We start from the raw sequence: 23,084 nt of genomic DNA on the forward strand, positions 1-23,084 counted from the left end.
GTCGATGCAGCCAGCCATGCGCCCGATGCGACTCTGTTATCTGCAGGAACCTGCCCACCCCCAGGGACACCAGCCGCCTTGATTCTCACGTGTTCGTGAAGTCCACGGGACCGCAAACCCACACAATGGCGACTTCGGAGACGCTGGTCGACATGGTCTCCTCTATACCGAGCTTCTCCGCCGCCACTATTCCTGCCACTTCGCTCCCGGCCGCCCTGAAAACCGCTGAAGTAGCTCCTTCCTCTGCTATGGGCCTCCTGGGGCGCGTGATTCTCTCTATTCTGAGAGTAATCCCTAGCATTCTCTACTGGATCATTACCTTCACCACAATCACTCTCCCAACATGGCTATTCACCCTGTTCTCCATGAGCTTGACCTTGACCCTGAACTTCACCACGCTGTATGCTTCCTAGACTGAGAATCCTCAGCTTTCGCTAATTAATATAGAATGCTCATCATCATATTACTGGTGTCGACCATCAGCTACTTTGTGAGATACCGATTCCTGACTATGTATGCTCGACTACCCGCCGAACCACAACGCGAAGAACCACAGGTCGAGGTCTTCCCAGATACACAGGAAGGTGACTCAAAGCGGGGTCTTTCAAACTACCTAGACGAGTTCCTGAGCGCTATCAAGGTGTTTGGATACTTAGAACGGCCAGTGTTCCACGAGTTAACGAGGACAATGCAAACGAGGAAGTTGATAGCTGGAGAGACTCTGTTGTTGGAGGAAGAGAAGGGGTTTTGCTTGGTAGTCGATGGCATGGTGCAAATCTTTGTCAAATCGAACCGTGAAGGGCCTGGGTCAGAAAATGTTGGAACACCAGAAAACTCGGAAGATGAGGATGCACAGCCGGACCACGGTCAGGGCTATCAGTTGCTTACAGAAGTCAAGAACGGAGCCCCGATGTCTTCATTATTCTCGATCCTGTCACTATTTACTGAGGACGTGAAACTCCGACATGAGGATGAGGAAGATACTGGCATACAATCAAATGGGCCCACAGCTGGATTCGGCCATGAAAGACCCTCAAGACCCGCTGCTTCCAGAAATGCTAGCTTCGAGTCCGACCCAACAAGTCCCCTTGGAACCCCTCGGACACCCCCACAGACTGGGTTAAGAGATCGCCGCGCGGATGGGCTGGCGAGCCCTACTGCTGGAGGTCGTCTTCCTACTGTGCCGCCTCTTTCTTTAGATTTGAATGGGGAGCAAACAAATTCGCCCCGCAAACCACCGCCGCAGCACGCCCGGTCTCGATCTAAGAAACCCAAGTCTGCGCATCCTGATATTGTAGCACGAGCTACGGTGGACACTACAATTGCCATTATCCCCGCGACTGCTTTTCGACGTCTCACTCGAGTATATCCAAAAGCAACGGCTCATATCGTACAAGTCATTCTCACTCGACTTCAACGAGTGACATTGCAAACTGGTCACTCCTACCTCGGCCTTACTAGTGAGGTACTGGGAACTGAAAGGTTGATGAACAAATACACCACATACGACTTGCCTGGATTTCTCCGCGATTCTGCCCTAGCGCGACTGAAGGAGAAATTCTCAAAAGAAAGAGAACGCATTGGCCCTGAAGAAGGCATGAAGGGAATAGCACTCCACAATCCTGGAGCTGGTCGACGGCGCAGGTCTAGCAGTGGTCTAAGAAAGGGGGCAGCCCTACAAGCTAGACTAGCAGCAGCACGATCAGGGTCGGATTTGGATGGCAGCTCGGATGTTCCCACAAAGCTGACACCAATAGGATCCTCAAATCGCAACGAGAGAGCGGGAGTCAGCGCAGGTGACCTACTGACAAACTCGCATCTACCTAGAGCTGGCGGTAGACATTCGAGGCTGAGCTTTTCCCAGCCTTATCAGTCCCCAGACCGTGGCATCCGGGATGGGAAAACGCCTCTGGATTCTGGTACATTCAACCCCTTCAACTCAACCCTACGCGGCCCATCGCAGCTTCGACGAGACGATTCTGTGGATGAAGACAGCGTCTTCCGTGAAGCAGTCCTCGATTGCATGTTCAAAGCTATTGGTCTGACAAACTTGGAGAGTCCTGTAAAGTCTGGCTCCGTTGAGGCCTCTCCTCGCATGGTCTCATTCGATGCGAAGCGCCAGAAAGCCGTTTTCACTAACGCGTTCGGCTTCATTGATCAATACGAGGGTTCACAAGCCGATTCAGAATCCGTCGCTTCAGCATCTTTATCCGCACTGAGCGTTGGCGGGAATCACAACATTCTTGAAGAAATTGTCGACGATGTTGAGATTGTCTTCTTTCCAAAGGGCGCTGTCTTGGTGGAACAAGGAGAGAGAAATCCTGGTCTGTATTATGTGATTGATGGATTTCTCGATGTTAGTATTCCTGTTGAGGATGATCATTCCGAAAACAACGTCCTAGGCACTCTACCAGCAACAACCGGTATGGCGGAGTCCGATCTCTTTGCAGGGCCCTTCGCCAATAGACGACCAGCTGCCTCAAGAGCAGCCACGAGCGATATTCTGAAGTCGAAGAAGAGGAAAAGTCTTTTCTTGACGAAGCCCGGAGGACTTGCCGGCTATCTCGGAACCATTTCCTCGTATAGATCTTTCATCGATGTCACTGCCAAGACAGATGTGTATGTTGGATTCTTACCTAGGGCATCCATCGAGAGAATCGTCGACCGCTACCCTGTCGTTCTTCTTACAATGGCTAAGCGTTTAACGACCCTTCTACCTCGATTAATATTGCACATCGACTTCGCTTTGGAATGGGTCCAAGTCAATGCCGGCCAGGTTATCTACAACCAAGGAGATGATAGCGACGCCATCTATATCGTTCTTAATGGTCGACTTCGCGCAATCAGAGAAGGGGAGAACGATGAAATGCAGGTGATAGGGGAGTATGGACAGGGTGATAGCGTTGGGGAGCTCGAGGTCTTGACCGAATCGGCTAGACCTGGGTCGTTGCACGCTATTCGAGACGCCGAATTGGCGAAATTCCCGAAGACTCTATTCAACAGCCTGGCACTTGAGCATCCTGGTATCACAATCAAGATCTCAAAAATCATTGCTTCAAGGATGCGTGCGCTAGTCAACGACCCTCTCCACGAGCAAGGCAAAGAGCGAAGTACGAAAGCAACGAGAAGTAAGGTCTCTTCGACAGTCAATTTACGCACTGTTGCCATTCTGCCAGTCACCGCAGGCGTTCCTGTTGTAGAGTTCAGTGGCAGGCTGATGAATGCTCTCGTTCAGATTGGAACGCCAAATGGTGTTGTGTCTCTCAATCAAGCCGCAATCCTCAACCACCTTGGAAGGCACGCTTTCAATCGGATGGGAAAGCTAAAGCTCTCACAGTACCTGGCAGATTTGGAAGAGAAGTACGGACTTGTTCTTTACGTTGCTGATACCAATGTCAAGTCACCATGGACTCAGACCTGTATCAATCAAGCTGATTGCATTCTCCTGGTCGGTGTCGCAGATCATCAACCAAACATCGGCGAGTACGAACGATTCCTACTCACAACGAAGACAACGGCGCGGAAAGAGCTTGTACTATTGCATTCTGAAAGGTATTGTCCTCCGGGAACAACTCGTCGCTGGCTACGAAATCGTCCCTGGGTCAATGGGAGTCATCATCATATTCAAATGTCATTCCGTACGACGCCTGAGCCAGTACATCCAGCTGGCCGTCGTTTCGGCAACGCACTGAAACAGCGTGTGCAAGTTCTGCAAGCCGAGATCCAAAAATACACGTCGAGAAAGGTTCGCCAGACTCCGCTATATTCCGCAGAAACACCCTTCAAGGGCGACTTCCACCGGATAGCTCGCAGGCTATGTGGAAAGTCGGTCGGTCTAGTGCTCGGCGGTGGTGGTGCTCGAGGAATCGCTCAGATTGGTATCATCCGAGCCATGGAGGAGGCAGGCATCCCCATCGACATCATCGGCGGGACATCAATCGGTGCCTTCATCGGCGCTCTTTACGCCTGGGATGCTGACGTCGTACCAATGTACGGACGAGCAAAGAAGTTCGCAGGTCGCATGGGTAGTATGTGGAGGTTTGCCCTCGACCTCACCTACCCCTCGTAAGCTCTACCTCTTCCCTCGCAATCCAACCACTAACATGCCCAGCGCCTCCTACACCACCGGCCACGAATTCAACCGCGGCATCTTCAAAACCTTCGGCAACGCCCAAATCGAAGACTTCTGGCTCGAATTCTACTGCAACACGACCAACATCTCCAAATCGCGCTCTCAGATCCACACCTCGGGCTACGTCTGGCGCTACGTCCGCGCATCCATGAGTCTAGCAGGCCTCCTCCCGCCCCTGTGCGACAACGGCTCCCTCCTCCTCGACGGCGGCTACATCGACAACCTCACCGTCGCGCACATGAAATCCCTCGGCGCCGACGTCATCTTCGCCGTCGACGTCGGCTCCCTCGACGACACGACCCCCCAGAGCTTCGGCGACTCGCTTTCAGGCTTCTGGGCGCTGCTGAATCGCTGGAACCCATTCAGCTCCTACCCCAACCCGCCGACTCTCTCCGAGATTCAGTCCAGGCTCGCGTATGTGAGCAGCATCGACGCGCTGGAACGCGCGAAGACGACGCCGGGGTGCCGGTACATGCGCCCGCCGATCGACCCGTACGGGACGCTGGATTTCGCAAAGTTTGACGAGCTGTACAATGTCGGGTACCAGTATGGGAAGGAGTTTCTCGGGCAGTTGAGGGAGCAGGGCATTTTGCCGGTTATGGAGGAGACGGAGAAGGAGAGGGAGTTGAGGCGGACGATGGCGCCGAGGAGGGCGAGTATTTGAGGGGGCGAGTGGATGAGGCAGTTGGCATGGGTTGGTGTTGGTGTTTTGCGTCTTGTTTTTTGTGGGCGTGGGCTGGGTTTGGGACAAGGGAATACACATAGATCGAGGCGAATAGGTGTTGGACTCTGATAGATAACAAGGAACTCCTCTTTACACGTTTTGATGGAGCTAGTCTGGTATATGATATTGTGCTCATGGCCGCGTTAATATCTACAGATCCAGCCACGCGGAACTCAAACTAGAGAATAACGGTAGCATCAGAAAGTATATCACTACGGATTGCGAACTAGCAAATGTCATCGTGTTGTGTGTATCAGCAAGGTTGGCTATACATGGTTATTTACTCTGCTGCATCATCTGGAAGGGCTCTATAGCCCTCCCCCCTGATCCCGCCGACCAATGCCACACCCAGCTTAGAAGAAAGCACACCACCCGATATACATGGCAGCCAGATTCCTAGGATCCATAGCCATTGCAATCAGCGCCTCCACATACCCCTCTACACTCAACGGCACGCTCTCGCCCCTCAAAAGCCCCCCTACTTTTCCTCTCACAGCTTCGAGGACCTCCTTAGGCGAGTCCGGCACGCCCTCAATCCGCTTCTTGCGCTTCCCACCGAGGAAATCAGCCGTAGGGTCATGCACGAATGTTTCGAGGATCGTGATGAGCGTGTCCTCGTGCTGGCGCAACTGCTGATAGGTCAGCTCCGCGGCGGTGCGGAAGGGCCCCTCAATGGACGACGGGCCCATGGCGTCGACCATGTTGTGCGTGAGGCGGAACGGGACGAGCTCGGGCTTCTCGAAGGTGAGGCCTTTATCGAAGAGGCAGTTGAAGTCGACGTGGAAGACGCCGCCGTTACCTTCTTCGAGGAGGACGTTTTCGCCGTGGCGGTCGCCGAGGCTGTGAGCATTGGTCAGATTTTGCTAATGAGCCGCTACAGTGAAGACGTTGTACAAACCCTAGAATGTGTCCAATTATGGACATGACGGCACAGGAGCGTGTGTAGCGGATCCGTGCGGCAAGCCAGGCTTCGGGCTCGGGGAATGTTTCGATGAACCACTCGTACAGCACTGGAGGAAACCTGTAGGCTTGTGAGTTATTATAGGTCGATATAAACATTCCCGATATTCCTTACTTTTTGATAATACGTTCAGTAAAGATGTTGACCTTGCTAGGTTCCAAGCACGCCTCTGCAAGCAACGTTTTCAACTCTCCATACTAAGTTGCGAATACTTTAGCATCGGGGGTGGTGAATATCATAGAGAGAGCAAGACTTACGTCGATAGGCACATTCTTCTGGCGATAGAGTCTAAGGATGATGTCTCGCATAGGTTTCAAGCCTTCTACCCACTCGATCGTGCCGCATTCCTCATTCAAGGGTGTGACTCCATAGGTTTTGATATCTAAGGCTTCGATTAGCTTTCGATCCAAGCACGGTACGCAAGTGCTTAGAAGAGTACTCACAAAGGCGTCGCTTGCTCGATTCAATATCTCTCTTCAAGGCTCGGTTTATCATCGCATTAAACTCCATCAGACGTTGGTCCTTTCGCAAGTCGTCCTTCGGCTTGCATAGCAGACCATACTGGCGTCCATCAGATCCTCTTACAGTGAGTTTTCGTGGTCGTTGTAAAGAGCTTAGAACTAGAACGTCGTCTTGGAAAGCTAGATGTCGTCAGTCAAAGTGAAAATAACCAGACTGTGACAACTTACAGGCTATTGTGATAGCATCGTGCGGAAAAGGATTGTGAGCTCGAATGGTCTTCGTCCCGTCCCCAGCCGGCAAAGCAGCGATCATTGTTGCTTCGATCGGCACCACCAGCAAACATGGGGCAAGCTTAGGGTTGAAGCGGAGGTCCTGTGTGAGACTGACATGTGTCGCCCTCGTCTCAACGGGGACTTCACAAGCAGCAAGAAGAGCTTCTGATAATCTCTGTCCGTTCATGATAAGAGCTTTGAGGTCAGGGAATGGCGAATCGGATTTGGTGCGTTTGAAGTCCTACGAGGCGTTAGTAAACGATTTCAAGGTATAGCATGCTAACATACCTTCAATTTCTGCAACACCTGCACTCCTCGAGATGCTCTATCAGAAGCGGTTGCTTTCGGAACAGCCAGTAAGCTCCACAATGCTTGCTGAGGATACTTTGCGGCCACTTTGATGATTAAGGCGGACAAGACGTCGTAAACACTCTTGTTTGGATGACTGATGCGGGTAATTATTTGTGGAAATGCGGTATACCATGCATACGCCGGGACTCGATCCACCATATACTTCCGCAAATGCTTGTGGATATTTTCTAGGCACCTTACTCGTTGGGCCGCAATCTCCAGTTCAGCACTAGCTCGCTGTGCAGCCATTTCTACCTCCATTCCTAGATCTAGCCATAGAGTAAGTACTTTCGGGACCATCTGGTAATAGTATTTCGTTCCATAGACCATGGAGCGAATGTAGTTGTCGATCACTAGCTTGTTCAGCTCCCCAGCGAGGAAAGTGAAGCTTTGTTTGCTTCGTGGTAGTAACTTTTCCGATTCCAGAATCTTGTTGTAGTGGCGTCCGAGATAGTAGTGACCCTTGTCCCATCGAGGAAATGCACGAATGCCCGTCTGATATTTCTCCCTCAGATCATACGACATGGTCTGGCCAGCTCTGTCTAGCCATTTCGCAAGCAGTAGATGGGCTCTTGCGGTAAGCTTATTCTCGCTTTGTAATTGGTCAGCTGAGATGTTCACAGAGTTGTCGATTGGCCCAGAATTCTGGGATTCGAAAGCTTTGCTCGCAATCGCGCCTTCGAGATTTTGAATGGCTTTCCTGTGGTGGCCATCTTTCCACAGTAGTCGAGAATGTTCGATCTTTGCGGCATCATCTCCGAGTTGAGCAGCATGAAGCACGGAGTTATAGGCAGTTGTAGTGAAGTTAGCTTTGCGGGCGAGTCTTGCACTAGTAAGCCACGCTGACGCGACGTCAAGTTTCGTGAACGATAGGCTAGTTTTGTTAGTTTCGACGCAGAAAGGAAGCAACCAATCTCGCTTACTGGGATAGCTGCATTGCGGCACGTCTTATGCCCAGTAGATACTGCTTTTCAGAGGTGTATGAGCCCAGAATATCCAGCCTGCGGTCCATTTTTGCAAGAATAATGTCTTTTTTATCGGGGGCACTACTGGAAATTCCACCAATAGTTTCAATCTCGTAGAGGACATGCAGCCGGAGAAGATGATCGTGACAGGCTTGAATTGAGGCAGTTGAGGTAGGCGAAAACCCACGAGCAACATTCTCGCGAACAGCGGCGATTGTCTTCATGAAGTCTGCTTGATCTTTTCGTCGCAAGGCCAGTAATGCTCTCCCAATTCCAACATCGAATTCTTGTGAAACCTGAGAAAGCTCTTCAGACGGTGAAGCAAGGATCCTCTCCAAGTTCTGCCATTTCCCCGTGACCCAGGCCGCTTCTGCAGCGAATGGCAACGCCTTCGGGGTACGTGTATTGGAAGAAGTATGGAATCCTTCAACATAATTGAGAAGCGAGTCTTAACAAGTCAGTAGTTGTTCCGTCAATCTTGAAGAAATACGCACCATATTGTCCGGACTCTTTCAGGCATGTGAGAAGGTTGACTTGAATGTCTGGATCATTGGGCTTCTCTGCCAAGGCCAATTCGTACCAGCTTTGTGCGGCCGTCCATCTCCCAGCTTTACGGTGTTCTAAGACCTGTTGATCTGGGTCCAGGACGTGCAGATGCGCGGATATTCCTTCGATGCTATCTGGCTCATCGATCTGGGCGTAAATATACTGCAAATGTTCGAAATATGCAGCCTGCTGGAAAATGTTTTTCGACCTCTCCGCCCTTTCTCGCTGCTGACGGGTGTATTGCTCCCAATGAAAAAGCGCCCGGGCGTATGAGCCGCACTCAACTGCTCTGCGAGAGATCACTTCCGCGGGTATTCCTTGTAAAATCCGCTCGACGCTGCTGATCTGTGAGATGTCCTTCATTTCGTCGTCTTCGTTGATTCCCCTGCCAGTTCGTCCCGCCATTGACCTAGCTTCTGCCATTGCCTTCCGTTTTTCTTGCAGCCATCTGGAAAGATAGTCAAGAACTTGAAAGACATTCTATAAAGTATCAGCATTTGGAATCACTCTCGAAGGCCGTGATACGTACCTCGCTGCACTGTTTGATATTTTCAGCGCCGGCATGGTCACCCTCGACGATTTCAGTCTTTAGAACTGTGAGAAGTTCTTGGCTAACATCTGAGGTTTCCTGGTCGGTGCCTCCAACTATGACGTTCAGCGCGGCAAAGGGAAGGATGAAACTGGCGATAGATAAGTCATGCCCTCGAATGATCCTCGCGAGAACTGGGAAGATCATCTTGGCGTTGTCTCCCTTTCCCCTCTGTAGCAGGTCGAAAACAAAAGTCCGGAGCCAGTCTGCATGGTTGCTATCTTCTGTGAAAAGTGGATATGTTTGTAGAGCCGGAGTCTGAGGTAAGTTGCTTCTTATCATGTATCTTGAGCTTAGAAATGGAGTTAGAGTGCTTCTCACTGACTCTGGTATCTCGACCCAGCGACGATATGTTGGTGTTGGTTGGGATGACCTCGGTCGATGTGTCGCAATCTCATTGAAGCCGCAAAACTTCAGTAATTCTTGCATAACGTATGCAAGGAATCCCTGGACTCTCGCATTGGTAGCCGAATGGAAAACTTTGACAAGGATACGTTCCAGTAGGAATGCCGTGAAGTCGACGACTTCTATCGCGCGCTCGAAATTTGAAAGAACTAGTATCTCGCGTTTTTCTCGGACAGCTTCGACTCTATGAGGATCCAGACAGCCTATTAGTCCTAAGCATCGAGCGCAAAGAATGGTGATGTCGAAATGCTCTTCCGTAAACCTGTTACATGCATCCAGGATAGAACGAGTAAGCTGTGAGAGTACGCGTGTGGGTTTCTGGCTGATTGCAGACTCGTGAAGAAAGATTTGATTGGCCTCGAGAAAAGGGATCAGTTCCTCCAATGCTCTTGTAACGACGACGGCGTTTTCGTCTCTACACCTTTGGCTGAAGGTGTCAAAGTGATTGCCTAATTCGACCTTGGATTTGAAGCGATTGATTTCGGCATCATACTTTGACATTAGGGGAATGGATGCCAGAGATGGGACGCAGTCAATTCGATCCCGCAAAAGAGTACTGTGAGTCTTGATCAGATTACCGACGGTATCGTAGGCCTTCATTTGACTTTCTTCTCCGAAAAAGTTCCAGTTCTGCGCGATTATGGCGAATGTCTGATCGATCAGTGATTCAATGTCTTCCTCGTCAACGACAGTCAGTAAAGCTGCCCAAACAGAAAAGGTCTGGTCGCTGAGTTGCTTGTCGCCCATAGCAGACTGCAAACACGCCCGGATCTGTCTAGAAGTCAGCAATGTTTCCTACAAAGAGCTATCAGGGAAACTTCGAGGCGAACGTACTTGAGGTAGTGCGATGTTAACGTGTCCCTTTGCTAAATTGATCATCTCTTCGATGGCACCAACGCAACGCCTTCTTTCTTGAACTGGATGCGTTTCATGTGGAGCGTCCAACACTTCTGAAAAATGAGCCATGATCCCGAGGACGTGCGACTCAAAGAAAAGCACCAAGGCCTTGGCCTTTTTCGTGGCCGTCTTTGAACCCGTCTTCCCCCCTGCAAGCATCGCCAGCGATTGAAACGCAAGGTGGACCTAGTCCTGTTAGCCAGGAATTTTGCATCAGGATTTCTACATACTTGAGGCTTTTTCGACTCGTCTTCTTCTGCGGCGGCTTTAAGCAGTTCGCATGCAACTAGAATTGGCTCCAACTTTATCCAGCTTGACAAGTCATTATCGTTTTCTTGAAAGGCGGGTGCAATCTCCACTAAAGTATCCATGGCACTCTTCTCAACATCTGGGGATTGTTGGCGTAGTAGAAGCGCTAAGATTGCAGCGAGATTCTTGCGAGGTTGCGTGCATACATCCTGGATTGACGTCCCGCGAGCTGAAGCAATTCTCTGCAACACGTCTTTCTTCTTGGTTAACACAAGATAGGGTAATGTCTCGGTTTGTGTCATCAATAGCATCTGATTGACGCTCATTCCCAGTAACTCCGACAGTTGCTGAGCCTTCTGCGGTCGGGTTTGCAAGTCTTTGATGACTGTAGGGCCAATGCTTCTCCAGAATGGTCTAAGCATATCGGTAGGCTTTTGGTTGAAAGAATCGGCAAGACTGGAGAGCTGTGTCTTGTTAGCAAAGTCAGGTAGTTTGGTGTCCATTCGTACCTCATTATAAGCTACCCCACACAGCAATGGATTAGAGTGGTTCAGGTATTCCACGAGATGAATTAGTATGATATTTAGCTCATCTTCGCCGCAAACACTTGAAAAGCTTTAGCGCCATGCGACAGAAACAGCTCTAAAGAGATTACTTACCGTGCAGCTCGACCATAGGCCAGGATGAGTGTTTCTTGTATGGGGAGGTCGTTTCTTTCAGCAAGAGTTCGATAGAAATTAAGCGCAGTCAATCGATTTTTTCGTTTGACTTCCTTGGGCACACCCTGCCTAAGGAAAGCCGTGAGAGCTCTCCTACATTGCAATTAGCGCATGGTCTTGTGTCTAGAAGATTCACGAACCCTGCGACGATCCGTAACTCGCGAAGAGTGCTTCGGAGAGACCTGAGACACCATTGTCCTAGCGAGGAGAGGTCTAGATCAAGGTATTCACCATCGGATATGTGATTGAACACTCTACGAATGGTGAGTGCCATGAGAATCCGAGGCTTTGTAGATCTTAGGAATTCAGGGGTTTCGATAAGCGCGGCCAGAGTAGAGATCACCTCTTTCCAATCATCTCCATGATTGCCACCATTCCAGTATGGTCTAGGGTTTGTGAGTCCTTCTGAGGAAGTATCGTCGCAAACTCTACACGAAAAACAGTCGAGATGTCCCGAGTTTGACTTAGTAGCCTCTAAGCTGTGGGCGCCTGCGCACGCAATGTTTGCTAGGCAATTTGCAGAGAACAAAACATTTCTTTTATCTTCCGGCAATACTAGATAGTGATCTCTGTGTTTGGTCAGAATAGTAAACGACGAAGACATCATTCACGGGTCCTTACACTGCACTATTGTGGAGCCCCACTAGACTCGAGTTCCCTGAGCCTAGTTGGGTTGAAATCTCGTCAACGAAACTCTCGTACAAGCCGCGGGAGACGTTGCCATCTTCAGTCGCTTGGAGTCTTGGTCGTTTCTGGGGCCTATCAGCCTCGTGGAGAGCGGCTTCTCGATATGCTCTAAGAAGCGAGGAGGCTTCTAGTTCGAGGTCGATGTCATCAAAGACTGGCTCAGTCGACATGATATGCTTTCTTATGGCATCTTGCTCGTTTGGCCACTCATCGGGTGGGACAAATAGGCAAACCGCTACCTACAAGGAATTAGCCACGAAACTTCAAGATTCTTGAATGTTGAAGCTTACCTGGAAGTCTCTAGTTAGGTCACTTACGATGCCCGACTTTTGGCATATCTGAATTAGCACTGGGTTGAGAATCTCATTCACAATCTTTTTCGGGCCATCTGGCTGCCATGAAACCCGAGCAGCTTCCTCTTGAGGTTGATCCAGGAGCGATCTTAATCGTACCAGGGTCCATGTGAGTTTGCCTTGAAGAGTTCCATCAAACGAAGCCCCACGGTACGATTTGAGGACGTCAGAAAGGCCGTAGGAGAGAGAAGCGGCAGCATTATCAGAAGCTAGGTATGGGTAGCCGGACGCAGGAACTTGACGAATTGAGACAGCCTCTAGACTCTGAAGATACGCTATATCAATTTTTGGCGATTTTTGCTCGTTTCCTTTTGTCCAGCGAGCACGAAGTAACCATAGACGTGCACAGCTGTCCAAGGCCCCCTGGAGAGTGTTGTCGTGCCAAGAGTGAGTCAACGTGCTTCTCAAAATTTTTGCATCAGCAGCGGCAATGATACTAGTGAGACTAAAAGCGATGATAGTAGCTTGTGAGGGCGAAGATACGGTGATCTGAGCTCCTTGAGGGAGAGCAACTAAGTGCTGGCTTTCGGGCCATGCATCGTTTATGCCGTTAGAAGGAGGCAAAGTTATCGCGAATGCAGGGCATGAAGAGGACTGGCGGGAGAAGGATGCTTCCAAGGCACGCAGAATATCTTTCAAGTATGTTAGCTTGAGCTTCAGAAAGTCATTGGGACATACCATCAACGCAGGAGCGGTAAAGTTGGATGAGCGAAACTGCATGTTGCCAAAGATCTGACGTGCGTTGCAATACTTGAACACAGCTCAATAGCAAGTCTTGAAGGTGCTCCTGTATTGCGTCGAGCTGGCAATGCCCCATCAAGGGAAGGATCTTGGGCAGAAGCCGCAAGAATAGTTTCGGGTGGACGACGCTATTCCCTTCGCTTCGTTTCGTGCTCAGAAGCAGCTCGGGCCTTCGTTGGATCGTCAACTTAATGACAGATATACTATCGATTGCTTGAGGTACAAGTAGATCGGGAGCAAACAGGTTCTCTCGAACTAGCACATCAAGTCCTGCCTCGGCCACGACTGTGATAAGTTCCGCATTCAGCTGCGAGTTCGGTTCATCGTTACTCGGATCAATCAGATACTCTTGCAGCAACTGTCCAAACACCGCTTTGGTAGTAGGCTCCTGCTGAGCATTGATGTTGGAGTGGTTATGGACGATCTGAGCAGCAATAGTTGACGGCGGAGGGGCGCCATTGGGAACACTGCCATTGGTCAAGGCTAGATTCGCAGGACGCTGCGTGGAATCGCCTGCTCTACGGGCCATGACTGATTGAGTTGTGGGTTGAGCTTGCCATTACGAGACTCGCATATAGATTGAAAAGCCCACGAGTTGGTTTAGTACGGTCTAGGCTCCAATTGATGTTTGAAAAATGACGCTACTCCCCAGTGAATGTGTAGGAACGTAGGAGACCTTGGGGACCCAGAGAGTCGGTGGAAAGACAGAGAGGCTGGCTGCTTTTGAAGTAGGGTTTGTTGACGGGTTGTTGCGTGGTGGATGCAGGCTCCGAGTCGCGTTAAGAGAAAACGGGTGGTCCCGTGACGAGCGGAGCGGATACGGAAGAGCCAAGACTTTTTGAAGTGGAGCTCTCACCACTGACCACACCACCTCAGTTCGAGCGCGCCATCCCATGCATCTCTGCTTCAGCCGTATTGAGTACGATCTATAATTATCACAGCATCATTGAAGCTGCCATCTAGACGAAATGCCTGGCCCCGCATTCTCATCAAAGCCGTTCAAATCCTCTAGAGCGGCTTCCAAAGCTGGCGACTTCTCTTCCCGCTATCGTGCATCACTGAGTCGGCACCCGTTCTTGCTCTTCGGACTCCCATTTCTTGTGACGATGGTCGCCGGCAGCTTTTTCCTTACCCCCGCTACCGCATTACGATACGAACGGTACGATCACAAGGTCAAGACCTCTCTACAAGAGAATGCTCTGGGCTTGAAGAAAGAGAGGAGGCAGTTCGATATACGGGAAGAGTACTTTGTACGTCTCTCTGAAAAGCCCAAGCCTTTCGATCCTGCTTTATTAGCTTTGCAGTACTAATGGCGACTTCAGAGACTCTCACAGAAACTCGACGATGACAACTGGGAGAACAAGCGATACCCAAGACCACCTGGCGATTCTGACGGCATACTGTGATTGTAAGACTGCATTTGTATAACTTTTAAGGCGTTGAGGGAGGATACTTCAAGGAGCATGAAGCGAATGGGCTTTTTTGGGATGATTATCAAAAGCTCTGGGACTACATGCGTGCGAAACAGGGAGCAGGGAAGTCTCGTTATCTTGGAGTACTCTCGATACCACTCTGGATACTGTTGACATTTGAGTACCTGTTTTACTACTATTGTAACCTCATGCGCCTCACTACACATCCGGAATTATTGTCCCATTGACCTAGAGAATACTCGTACATCGTCCCAACTTGTCATTTTGTTGAGATTACCTTGAGGATCTCTGACGCAATGCTGGAGGTATCACAGCAACTTCTTGCAAAGACGGTTCTTCGGCAAGCTCATAAGTTGGAAGTTGACTCTATGGGAAAAGCGGTCATGGAAGAGCATGAGGTTACCCTCGGATGGGCTGTATATGGAGGGAAAACTATCAAGCTACTGAATTTTGTGCAAGACTGTTAATATTAGAAGTTGATGGACTGATTTTCCAAGATTCATAAGGCTGAATAGCGCCGATCTAGCTTGGCAACGGTTGGTGAAACTGCAACCGCGACGCTGGATTTTTTGGGACAGATAGTAATGAAGACGAAGCAAGTCTATAGCGTACGTATATAGAGGGCCCAAGTTTTGCCTCGGAATGCTCCATTTGCAATCCTAAAATTATATCAGGGATCGCTTCTCGCTTCTGGTCAGCAATTCTTCACGCTGTCAGACAATCGGACTCGCGGCTCCCTTCGCGGCACCTGCCGCTCCAAGGGTCTGGGAGACGTGTTGCGCAGCTCCCAAGGCATCGCTGCAGACACTTCACAGACCGCATCGCCACAAACGACTACGCATCACATCCGCCCGCCGATAGCTCTTAAAGCTCACAGACCCGCCGCACTCATTAGCCTCCCTCCACGTTGCGCAACCTCCGGCAAGGTCGGCTGAACCGAAACAACAGCTCAAACCACCTCTCCTAACGTCAACACCAACATATTCACCCACGCCACGCTCCCAACAATCGCAACCCATCTTCAGCCAAGATGACGTTAGCAGAAGAGTTCAGAAGCAGGAACTTCAGTAAGTAGGCCGCACCAATATCAATGAGCGCATTGCTGACAGGATACTCTTCAGGTATATACGGTCAATGGTGAGTCGAGTCTACCCTCATTTCTCGACATGTATCTTGCACAGCTCTGGAGCCCACGCACACGGAGTCTCCGAGGTGTCTATCAAGGGCCTGCTTCATTCTACTTGAAAGAGGGTTGGGAAGACCAAAACAAACGGAGCGGAGGTCTATTTGGAGCAACAAATCACCAGGCTGTCGTAACGACACGATAGAAGCATGCGCAACTACTTGAGCAACAGCTCTGACTCTTTAACTAGGACTGGAGTTCTCTGCATCATCCTATGCTTTGCCTTGGGCATTGCGAACATCTTCCATCTCCACCTAATCATCCTCTTCAGCATAATCTGCTTGTATGTATTGCTTCTGCCTCCGAAACTCGAACCTGACCGGCTAATGTCTTCGCAGAGTGTGTGCCTTCATCCTCATCTTCGTCGAAATTCCGCTCCTCCTTCGCATCTGCCCGACATCGGCCGGCTTCGACAACTTCATCCGCAAGTTCAGTTCAAACTACATGCGTGCCGGGATCTACGGTGTCATGAGTCTGATCCAATGGCTGGGAATCATCGTCAAAGCTACTAGCTTGATCGCCGCAGCCGTCGTCCTCCTGATCGCAGCCGCGTTCTATGCTTTAGCGGGAATAAAGGGTCAACAGTTCCAGGGCAGCAAGACGTTGGGCGGACAAGGAGTTGCACAGATGATTGTTTGAGCTACACTCGATCTCAGTACAATACAGACACACACTTCGGAGACGATGGAGGGACTTGCGTGAGCAACGAACACATGGAGCAATGAGAGCGAGATGATGTTGTGCTATTACCAGATTATTTGCTTGTAGCATGTTTAGGGAGCGGGAAAGACGGGTTGCACCCAGATTCTTGCGGTTGCTTTCGTCCTGGATTGGTTTGAGTGGGATAGTCCGTCCCTTTGACTGTATTATCAAGCTGGGCGTTATTCGGGTCACGGTTCCTGCAATACCAAAAGTAGGCAGCTTGTAGGGTACGATACCTCGATAGGCTTTGAATATCGATTGAGTCGATTTCGTGCATCCTCACGCCATGTTCTGACATGCAGCTGTCCTAATATGCAACGCTTCATACGTAATAGCATGCATGAGTGAAGTCCAAGTAGTATCATGTGTGTACCTCACACGATTATGGTCTATTTGAGAGTCTTGGTGAGGCGAGTGTGCTTCGCTCCTCGATGGTGGTCAGGATCTTGGAACGAAGCTGACGATGTCCTGTCGACTGCCCATCTGAGCCACGGATCGTTGGAGCAGGTGGATGGCGATGGCGGCGTTCCTGATCTAGCTCGCATGCACGGCCTTGTGGGCCTCCAGGTGACTTCCAAGGTTATTCGCGGGGTTTGCATGGTGGCGTGCAGCTGGTGCAGCAGAAACTTTCGCCCTCGTCGTGCCGCCCGAGCTTGAGGACTACGATGCCGGGCACCTGCACAATGGCTCGCTGCAGTGAGGCACTTGAGGTGTCGTCGGACGTGCGGCCACCACGCTGCCTAGGTCGAGTTGCGACGCGCCTCGTGAGGGACAATTGCAGGCGTGACCAGGCGGCTGCTCTCGATTCGAGCCCGTTGCGAGTTAGGCCGCCGATTCTTGCAGGCACAGCGTCACTGCTCCTCCACATATAAGAAGCCTGACTGTGGCCACGCTGCCGCCCTGCTCGCGCGCCAACATCTCCTCTTTGACGACTCGTTCCATGGCCCACTGCGCACCGTGAGCACGACATTCACTACAACCGCCATTGGTGAGTGCAACGCCTCTTTGTCTCGGCTCTGCCCACATCTTGCGGTCAATTGCGGCGGTGCTGATTGGCCGACCGCCCTGCCTCAGTGGAGCTTTGCTGGGACCGCTTGACGTCGTGCAGCTGCGAGACGCCTCGAACTGGTTTAAGAGCTCTCGCCGTCCCACCTGTTCATTCGCCCGCCCTCGCGCTCTCGCAGTTGTTGAGCTTGGCTTATCTGACTTCTTGTGTTTGAGACGCTGAAAGCCCCGTTGCCCTCGCGGCTGACCTCAATTCGTCACAGACATCTTCCCTCGCACTCCCGTTCTTCCACCTACCCTGGCTATCCACTATGGCCGCTCCCACGATCCCTCCTCGCCCGGCTCGCGCGCAGGATGCACCCAGCACCTCTGGGAACATTGACGTGCCCAAGATCCCGCCGCGTCCCAAGCGCAGCGTGGAGCGTTCCGTCTCACCGAACCGTGACACCTACGCTCGCTCGCCCTTGAACGATCCGGCCTTCCTCCATAATGGCATGCCCCGAGTCAGCAGCAGAGAAGAGTCTCTGGGTGCAAATCTCCCTCGCCCTTCCAGCGTCACTCTGCCGTCCATCGGCCAGGAGGGCAGCGAGTACGAGAGTCTGCAGGACTTCGCCGAGGAGTCATCACCAAAACAGACCAAGAACATAGCTGGCGACTTGCCGCTATATGCTCCAACAGCCTCTCTGGCCACTTCCACTGCAAAGAGCAGGATCGCTACCGTCACACGTACCGATTCCTCTCAAGCTGCAGCCGCAGTTGGGAAGCTCTTTGCTGACTCTGACGAAAAAGGGACCCCTCGTTCAGCGTCCTCTGCCGGCACTTCTACTCGCCCTCAGTCAATCTACAACAAGGATGATGAAGAGCACGGCATTCCAGAGATCGGCATTCGAGTGCCCATGTATCCCAACGCCGGTGATGTTCAAGCTCCAACACCCCAGCCTTCCGCTGCAGCGCCCGCAACAGGAGTTGGCTTCTTCAACAATGGAGGACAACCGGCCAGCCGTCATCATTCACGCACTAAAAGCGGACGGGAAATCTTCCACGGACCGCCTGGCAGCTATGGTCTGCACGGTCACGGTATCATAAACAGCAACGATTTCGAAAGAACTTGGTACGAAAAGCACCCCGAGGACTTTGCCAAAGAAAAGCAAGGAGAATACGGACGTGCGGTTCCAGAAACGCGCAAGGACTATCATTGGGTTGGGGATGACCTTGCTAAGCTTGTGCATCAATCAGCTAGCAGAGGCATTGGAATGGGTACGCTATTGATGGCGACTTCGCCAGTCTTTGGCTGAACTAACCAAACCCACACAGGTACTTCACGCGAAGCAATAGGCACACCTGACGAGCAAATCGGATACAGGGCATCGGAAGAGTATGCTTCTCGCATGGCATCACCCCGTCCATCGTCCCGCCCTCAGTCTATCCATGCACCCAAAGCTCGCACGAGCAGCTCGAAGGCTGAATCTCCCCTAAATACGACGGATGGCAAGACTCCGAAAGCTGGGTCAGAACATGCTATGGAAAGCGACACAGAGGACAATGTCATTCACATTGACCCTCCTCACCACCGCCACAACAAAATAGGAGGTGGTGGCTATGACCCGCCGAAAGAAGATCTTGGTCCAGACGGAGGCAACACTGAAAAGGAGGGTGGTTGGATCTCAGAACGTGGATACGGTGTCCCAATTCTCGCCTCGGACGAAGTTGCAAAGAACCCTGACGCAGAATATATGCAACCGGCCGTCTCTCCAGAGCTCGAGCGTCGTGGTAGCGGAGAGTACACGATCAATGACACTGACGGCATTCCATCCTACATCAGCGGACGCAAGAGCACAAGTAGGAGCTCAAGTCGCAACAACAGTGTCCACAGCGGTATGGCCGGCCTTTCGAGGTTTAATAGCCCCTCTGAGAATGAACACACCAGTACTCCATTAGATAACGTCAAGGAGTACGAGCCTTTGTTCCCCGAAGATGAAGAACACGTGCCGAAGGATCGTGCCAAGACTGCTGTGGACAAGTTGAAGCGTCCAGATCTGGCTCGTCATCATTTCCCTAGTCAAGACGTCTGGGAGGATACTCCGAGCAGTCTACAGTTACAAACGACTGTCGATGAACCTCAGGCACCAGAAGAGTCGCAAACACATGGTGATTTTACTGCTTCCAGTGGTGTGTTCGAAAAGCCCGAGGCGGAGGCAGACCGAAAACAAAATCTCACCGCTGAAGACCAGACAAGTTTCCTGCCAGAAAAGACAAAGCGCTTTGCGAAATCGGGATTTAACAAGGATGTCTTGAGTGATGTCAACTCTCGGCCTGGATTGAACCAGCGATTTCCCAGTCACGACATTTGGGAAGATACGCCCGATCACCATAATCTTGTCACCACTGTCAGCGGCCCTCAGACAGAAGACACCAATGAATACTTAGAAGATTCGCCGGCCACGGTGGAGAAACCACAGATCCCTGCGCGCCCAGTGATATCAGCTCCACTTGCCCAGGCGAAAGATGTGTCGCCGGTAGACAAGAAAGCCCCTATCATTCCGGAACGCCCGAAGCCTCAAGTTCCAGCGAGACCCGCGAAACCGCTTTCAAAATCTTCCGCAGAGAAAGTCCTAACGGTCGGCGATAGTGAAGGTGCTGCGCCTGCACCCAAGGCGAAACCTGCTGTACCCGCACGCCCTGCCGGCGGAAAGATTGCAGCACTCAAGGCAGGCTTCATGAGCGACCTTAACAGTCGCCTCCAGCTTGGCCCACAGGTGCCTAAAGTGGCGGAACCGGCTAAAGAAGAAGAGGTCGAGGAGAAAGAGCGAGCTCCGCTTGCCGACGCTCGTAAAGGTCGCGCAAAGGGCCCACAACGTCGCAAACCGGCGGCCTCGCCATCTGGTGCTGCAGCCGATGCCGGAACTGCAGCTAAGCCTGCGCAGACATTCTCCTTCGTCGAAGCCACTACTGTGTGGGAAACTACCGAAGATGGCAACGTCACGGTTCCCGCTGCGGTCGTGGCAAAAGCGCTCGAGGAGAAGATTGGAGGCGTTGAATCGCCCAAGGCCGTCAAGCCGGAAGAGCCAGCTGCGACGTCACCTGAAGCTTCGACAGTCAAGTCGTCCGAGGAGCCGATTGCTGCTGAAACCAAGGATGCAGAGGTCCCGGCCACTGAAGAGACGGTCTCTGAGGAGCCAGCGTCGACGTCCACAAGCACCGCGGTCCAGACGGGGCAGCAGGACGTTTCCATCAACAATGTCGACGGGACTACAGAAACAATGACCACATTCCTCGGCGGCAAGGCGCCGGATGAGGGCACTGTCATTGTGAAGGATGGCGTTGAGCATCTTGGCGACTCGACGACTGCGAGGACCAAGGGGATTGAGAGCGCCAGTGATGGCGGATTGAGGGCGTCGGAAGCGGCGAGGGAGGAAGCCGTGGAGAAGGCTTAAGTTGCACTCTTTATTGTGGTATTAAGCGTGTTTGAATACTGGAGGACATGGGTAGAGCTGGATATGTAGCTTCCGCTAGCGACGAGGGAATGGAATTGGTAGATTTCTTGTTGTCAACCTCAAGGTTCTGCAGACTATGTTGTCAAAAGTCCAATGTGTTGAAGTGCCCCTAAGCAGTGTTTGGAGTCATGTGTACTTCGCGAAGTACCGCCAGGCATGGTAACATTAGTTAAATGGAACACTCGCTTAGTAACCTGAACCTCGACAATATGAATTTTTCTGCACTACAGCACTAATCGATTTTGTTAAGATTAAAGCGAGGAATGCACGTAGGATAGGAGAGCATGCGATAAATTTCTTGAATCCTGCAATCTACGTTGTGGAGCTGGAAGCTTTGAACCATGCCTGCCGCCAGGCTTCTTCCAATGGTGGTGAGCTTTAGCGCCGTTTCCTTCGCTTCGACCTGCCGATCGAACAAACGTCACCGCAACAACTGGACTGGACAACTACTGTATTTTGTCAGGCAAACAGCGTGAATACATTTATTTGCTACAGCTTTGTGAGCTTGAGTACAATCCATTTAGGCCAACTCCTCAACGCTATTCCTGGTGCGGCTTTTTGTTTACCCACCTCAAAAAAAGCACCCGCCTTCTCCTGCAACAACAGCTTTTGTGCGAACCTTAAACGAGCAAGCATTGATACATATAGTATAGACGCCTCACGCGAGACATCTTTCAATCGCCCCTAGACCCTCGTTGGTGCACACAAGATTCCTAGGCTTGGGCATTCATTCACTCGTTGGGAAGTCTACTCTAGCTGAGAAGACAGCCACTTCATTCACGACATCGTCTCCTCGCTCCATCGTCTGCGTTATAGGGATGCAAATCCCTTTCTTCTTCAACCTCCAGTACAACGCTACATGACATATCATTCTAATAGTTTCTCAGGAGAGTCTCTACTTTGGCTCTCTGAAATCCCTGTTACAGCAACAAAAGCATTTGCTTCAAGCCTCCCGTCCCAGTTTCAAATGCAACCTACACGAGCCGTCCTACCAATCTAGACTGTTCAGCTCACTCGCACCGCCAAAATGTCAATGCCAAACATCTCAGTACGAGAGTACATCTGCTGGGTAATCCCACCACCAATCCCACCATCCCACCATCCCATCAACACCCCTAACACCACCAAACAGCAAGGCGACACTCCCTCCGAACCAACCTCCACCCTCGTCACTACCTCCAAAGAAAACTACTACGTCGACATCCGCATCTACAAACGCCTCCACTTGTCCGACCCAGAGCTCCCCCTCCCCAACAACGGCGGCCCAATCCACCGCCTCGAATGGGCCTTCGCCGGCCTCAGCGAAAGCTGGGCCGTCAATGCCGACACCGACTCCCTCTCCCACAGCTTGGCGCCCACCTCCAGCAACGCGCCCCAGCCCAAGAACGCCCGCTGGTGGCACTGGCTCGACTCCCACTACGCCCTGCTCCCCGCCCACTGGCTCCCCACCACCATCCCCTACGAGCAGTACACCGCGCGCGCGCGCACCGACGACCCCTTCATCGACATCGCCTCGCCCACCTTCTCAACCGCGTCGACACTGATCTCGGGCGAGCCGCCAGCCGCCACCACGGCCACGACTCCGCCGCTGCGGAACTTCGCGCCGGTCCTGGACGCGGGCGTGCTGCACCCCGTCCCGCACGACGCGGCGCTGACGCTCGAGACGGGCGTGATGACGTACTCGCCGACGGGGCTACAGACGCCGTACGAGGAGATGTGGCGGGATGTCGCGGCCACGGCGGCGGATGTAGGGACGGAAGCAAAGTATAGCGTTGTGCTGACGCTGGAGATGCCCTTGATTTGCGCGAGGGGGATGGTGGTGCGGGTCGGGCAGTGGTGTCAGGGGGTTCTGATGATTGGGGCGCAAGTGACGTGCGAGCGGTGGGAGTTTGTTTGGGAGGACGGGAAGAAGGGGAGGGATGGGGAGTGGGTGCGGAGGGTGAGGCTCGGGGACGGGTTTTTGCCGACGGGTGTGGCGTTTCGGACGCCGGAGGTCAAGGTGGGGAATACTTGTAAGAACGGGGACATGGTGTGGGTTGTGAGGGAGAAGTTTGAGTGGAGTGGGTGAAAGGGGTTTTGGGTATTGTGGCGAGGTCTGAAAGAAGGGGTTGTGGTTTTTTGAATTGAGGTTTTGAGGATGTTATATTGTGTTTGGTTTCTCAACAGTGACTGGAGCACCCCCAGGCAGACTTTGTAGCCCCTAACATTAGAAAG

The 23,084-nt window shown here is 51.8% G+C and overlaps 6 protein-coding genes across 6 annotated transcripts; 5 read left to right on the forward strand and 1 right to left on the reverse strand.

Annotated features, from left to right (window-relative positions):
• The first annotated feature begins 29 nt into the window (after positions 1–29).
• Positions 30–4,953, forward strand: BDZ99DRAFT_410116 (patatin-like serine hydrolase). The gene is made up of 3 exons (XM_033716568.1): positions 30–400; positions 448–4,065; positions 4,112–4,953. Exons 1-3 carry the CDS (start codon positions 126–128, stop codon positions 4,794–4,796), a joined length of 4,578 nt encoding a protein of 1,525 aa, XP_033580888.1. The 5' UTR covers positions 30–125; the 3' UTR covers positions 4,797–4,953.
• Positions 4,954–5,178: 225 nt separating this feature from the next.
• BDZ99DRAFT_495520 (protein kinase rad3) lies at positions 5,179–13,791 on the reverse strand. Its single transcript, XM_033723376.1, has 18 exons — positions 12,991–13,791; positions 12,250–12,944; positions 11,894–12,198; positions 11,413–11,841; positions 11,213–11,365; positions 11,063–11,159; positions 10,535–11,017; positions 10,242–10,490; positions 8,943–10,178; positions 8,362–8,893; positions 7,826–8,315; positions 6,840–7,776; positions 6,507–6,792; positions 6,261–6,458; positions 6,075–6,199; positions 5,932–6,014; positions 5,755–5,877; positions 5,179–5,696 (listed from the first exon to the last, which is right to left on the reverse strand). Exons 1-18 carry the CDS (start codon positions 13,580–13,582, stop codon positions 5,210–5,212), a joined length of 7,500 nt encoding a protein of 2,499 aa, XP_033580889.1. The 5' UTR covers positions 13,583–13,791; the 3' UTR covers positions 5,179–5,209.
• A 230-nt stretch (positions 13,792–14,021) lies between these two features.
• BDZ99DRAFT_567639 (cytochrome c oxidase-assembly factor mitochondrial) lies at positions 14,022–14,957 on the forward strand (the record flags this gene model as incomplete). The annotated part of the gene is made up of 2 exons (XM_033727707.1): positions 14,022–14,303; positions 14,376–14,957. The coding sequence occupies 2 exons, from the start codon at positions 14,022–14,024 to the stop codon at positions 14,457–14,459; spliced, it is 366 nt and encodes a 121-aa protein (XP_033580890.1). The 3' UTR covers positions 14,460–14,957.
• Positions 14,958–15,189: 232 nt separating this feature from the next.
• Positions 15,190–16,419, forward strand: BDZ99DRAFT_410124 (uncharacterized protein). The gene is made up of 4 exons (XM_033716569.1): positions 15,190–15,553; positions 15,608–15,623; positions 15,860–15,952; positions 16,008–16,419. Exons 1-4 carry the CDS (start codon positions 15,517–15,519, stop codon positions 16,306–16,308), a joined length of 447 nt encoding a protein of 148 aa, XP_033580891.1. The 5' UTR covers positions 15,190–15,516; the 3' UTR covers positions 16,309–16,419.
• Positions 16,420–17,282: 863 nt separating this feature from the next.
• BDZ99DRAFT_410128 (uncharacterized protein) lies at positions 17,283–21,090 on the forward strand. The gene is made up of 2 exons (XM_033716570.1): positions 17,283–18,633; positions 18,691–21,090. The coding sequence occupies exons 1-2, from the start codon at positions 17,688–17,690 to the stop codon at positions 20,808–20,810; spliced, it is 3,066 nt and encodes a 1,021-aa protein (XP_033580892.1). The 5' UTR covers positions 17,283–17,687; the 3' UTR covers positions 20,811–21,090.
• Positions 21,091–21,678: 588 nt separating this feature from the next.
• BDZ99DRAFT_567642 (uncharacterized protein) lies at positions 21,679–22,938 on the forward strand (the record flags this gene model as incomplete). Its single annotated transcript, XM_033727708.1, has 2 exons — positions 21,679–21,939; positions 22,003–22,938. The coding sequence occupies exons 1-2, from the start codon at positions 21,898–21,900 to the stop codon at positions 22,936–22,938; spliced, it is 978 nt and encodes a 325-aa protein (XP_033580893.1). The 5' UTR covers positions 21,679–21,897.
• Between the last annotated feature and the right edge of the window lie 146 nt (positions 22,939–23,084).

The sequence above is a fragment of the Mytilinidion resinicola genome (assembly GCF_010093595.1).
Source record: "Mytilinidion resinicola strain CBS 304.34 unplaced genomic scaffold BDZ99scaffold_4, whole genome shotgun sequence".
NCBI lineage: Eukaryota > Fungi > Ascomycota > Dothideomycetes > Mytilinidiales > Mytilinidiaceae > Mytilinidion > Mytilinidion resinicola.

Coding starts and splice junctions, on each gene's coding strand:
- BDZ99DRAFT_410116 (XM_033716568.1), top strand. CDS start 126: ATGGCGACTTCGGAGACGCTGGTCGACATGGTCTCCTCTATACCGAGC. Junction 401..447: donor ACCCTGAACTTCACCACGCT/GTATGCTTCCTA, acceptor TAATTAATATAG/AATGCTCATCATCATATTAC. Junction 4,066..4,111: donor CTCGACCTCACCTACCCCTC/GTAAGCTCTACC, acceptor TAACATGCCCAG/CGCCTCCTACACCACCGGCC.
- BDZ99DRAFT_495520 (XM_033723376.1), bottom strand. CDS start 13,582: ATGGCCCGTAGAGCAGGCGATTCCACGCAGCGTCCTGCGAATCTAGCC. Junction 11,366..11,412: donor GAGTTACGGATCGTCGCAGG/GTTCGTGAATCT, acceptor ATTGCAATGTAG/GAGAGCTCTCACGGCTTTCC. Junction 6,200..6,260: donor ATCGAGCAAGCGACGCCTTT/GTGAGTACTCTT, acceptor TCGAAGCCTTAG/ATATCAAAACCTATGGAGTC.
- BDZ99DRAFT_410124 (XM_033716569.1), top strand. CDS start 15,517: ATGACGTTAGCAGAAGAGTTCAGAAGCAGGAACTTCA. Junction 15,953..16,007: donor CTCTTCAGCATAATCTGCTT/GTATGTATTGCT, acceptor ATGTCTTCGCAG/AGTGTGTGCCTTCATCCTCA.
- BDZ99DRAFT_410128 (XM_033716570.1), top strand. CDS start 17,688: ATGGCCGCTCCCACGATCCCTCCTCGCCCGGCTCGCGCGCAGGATGCA. Junction 18,634..18,690: donor TAGCAGAGGCATTGGAATGG/GTACGCTATTGA, acceptor AAACCCACACAG/GTACTTCACGCGAAGCAATA.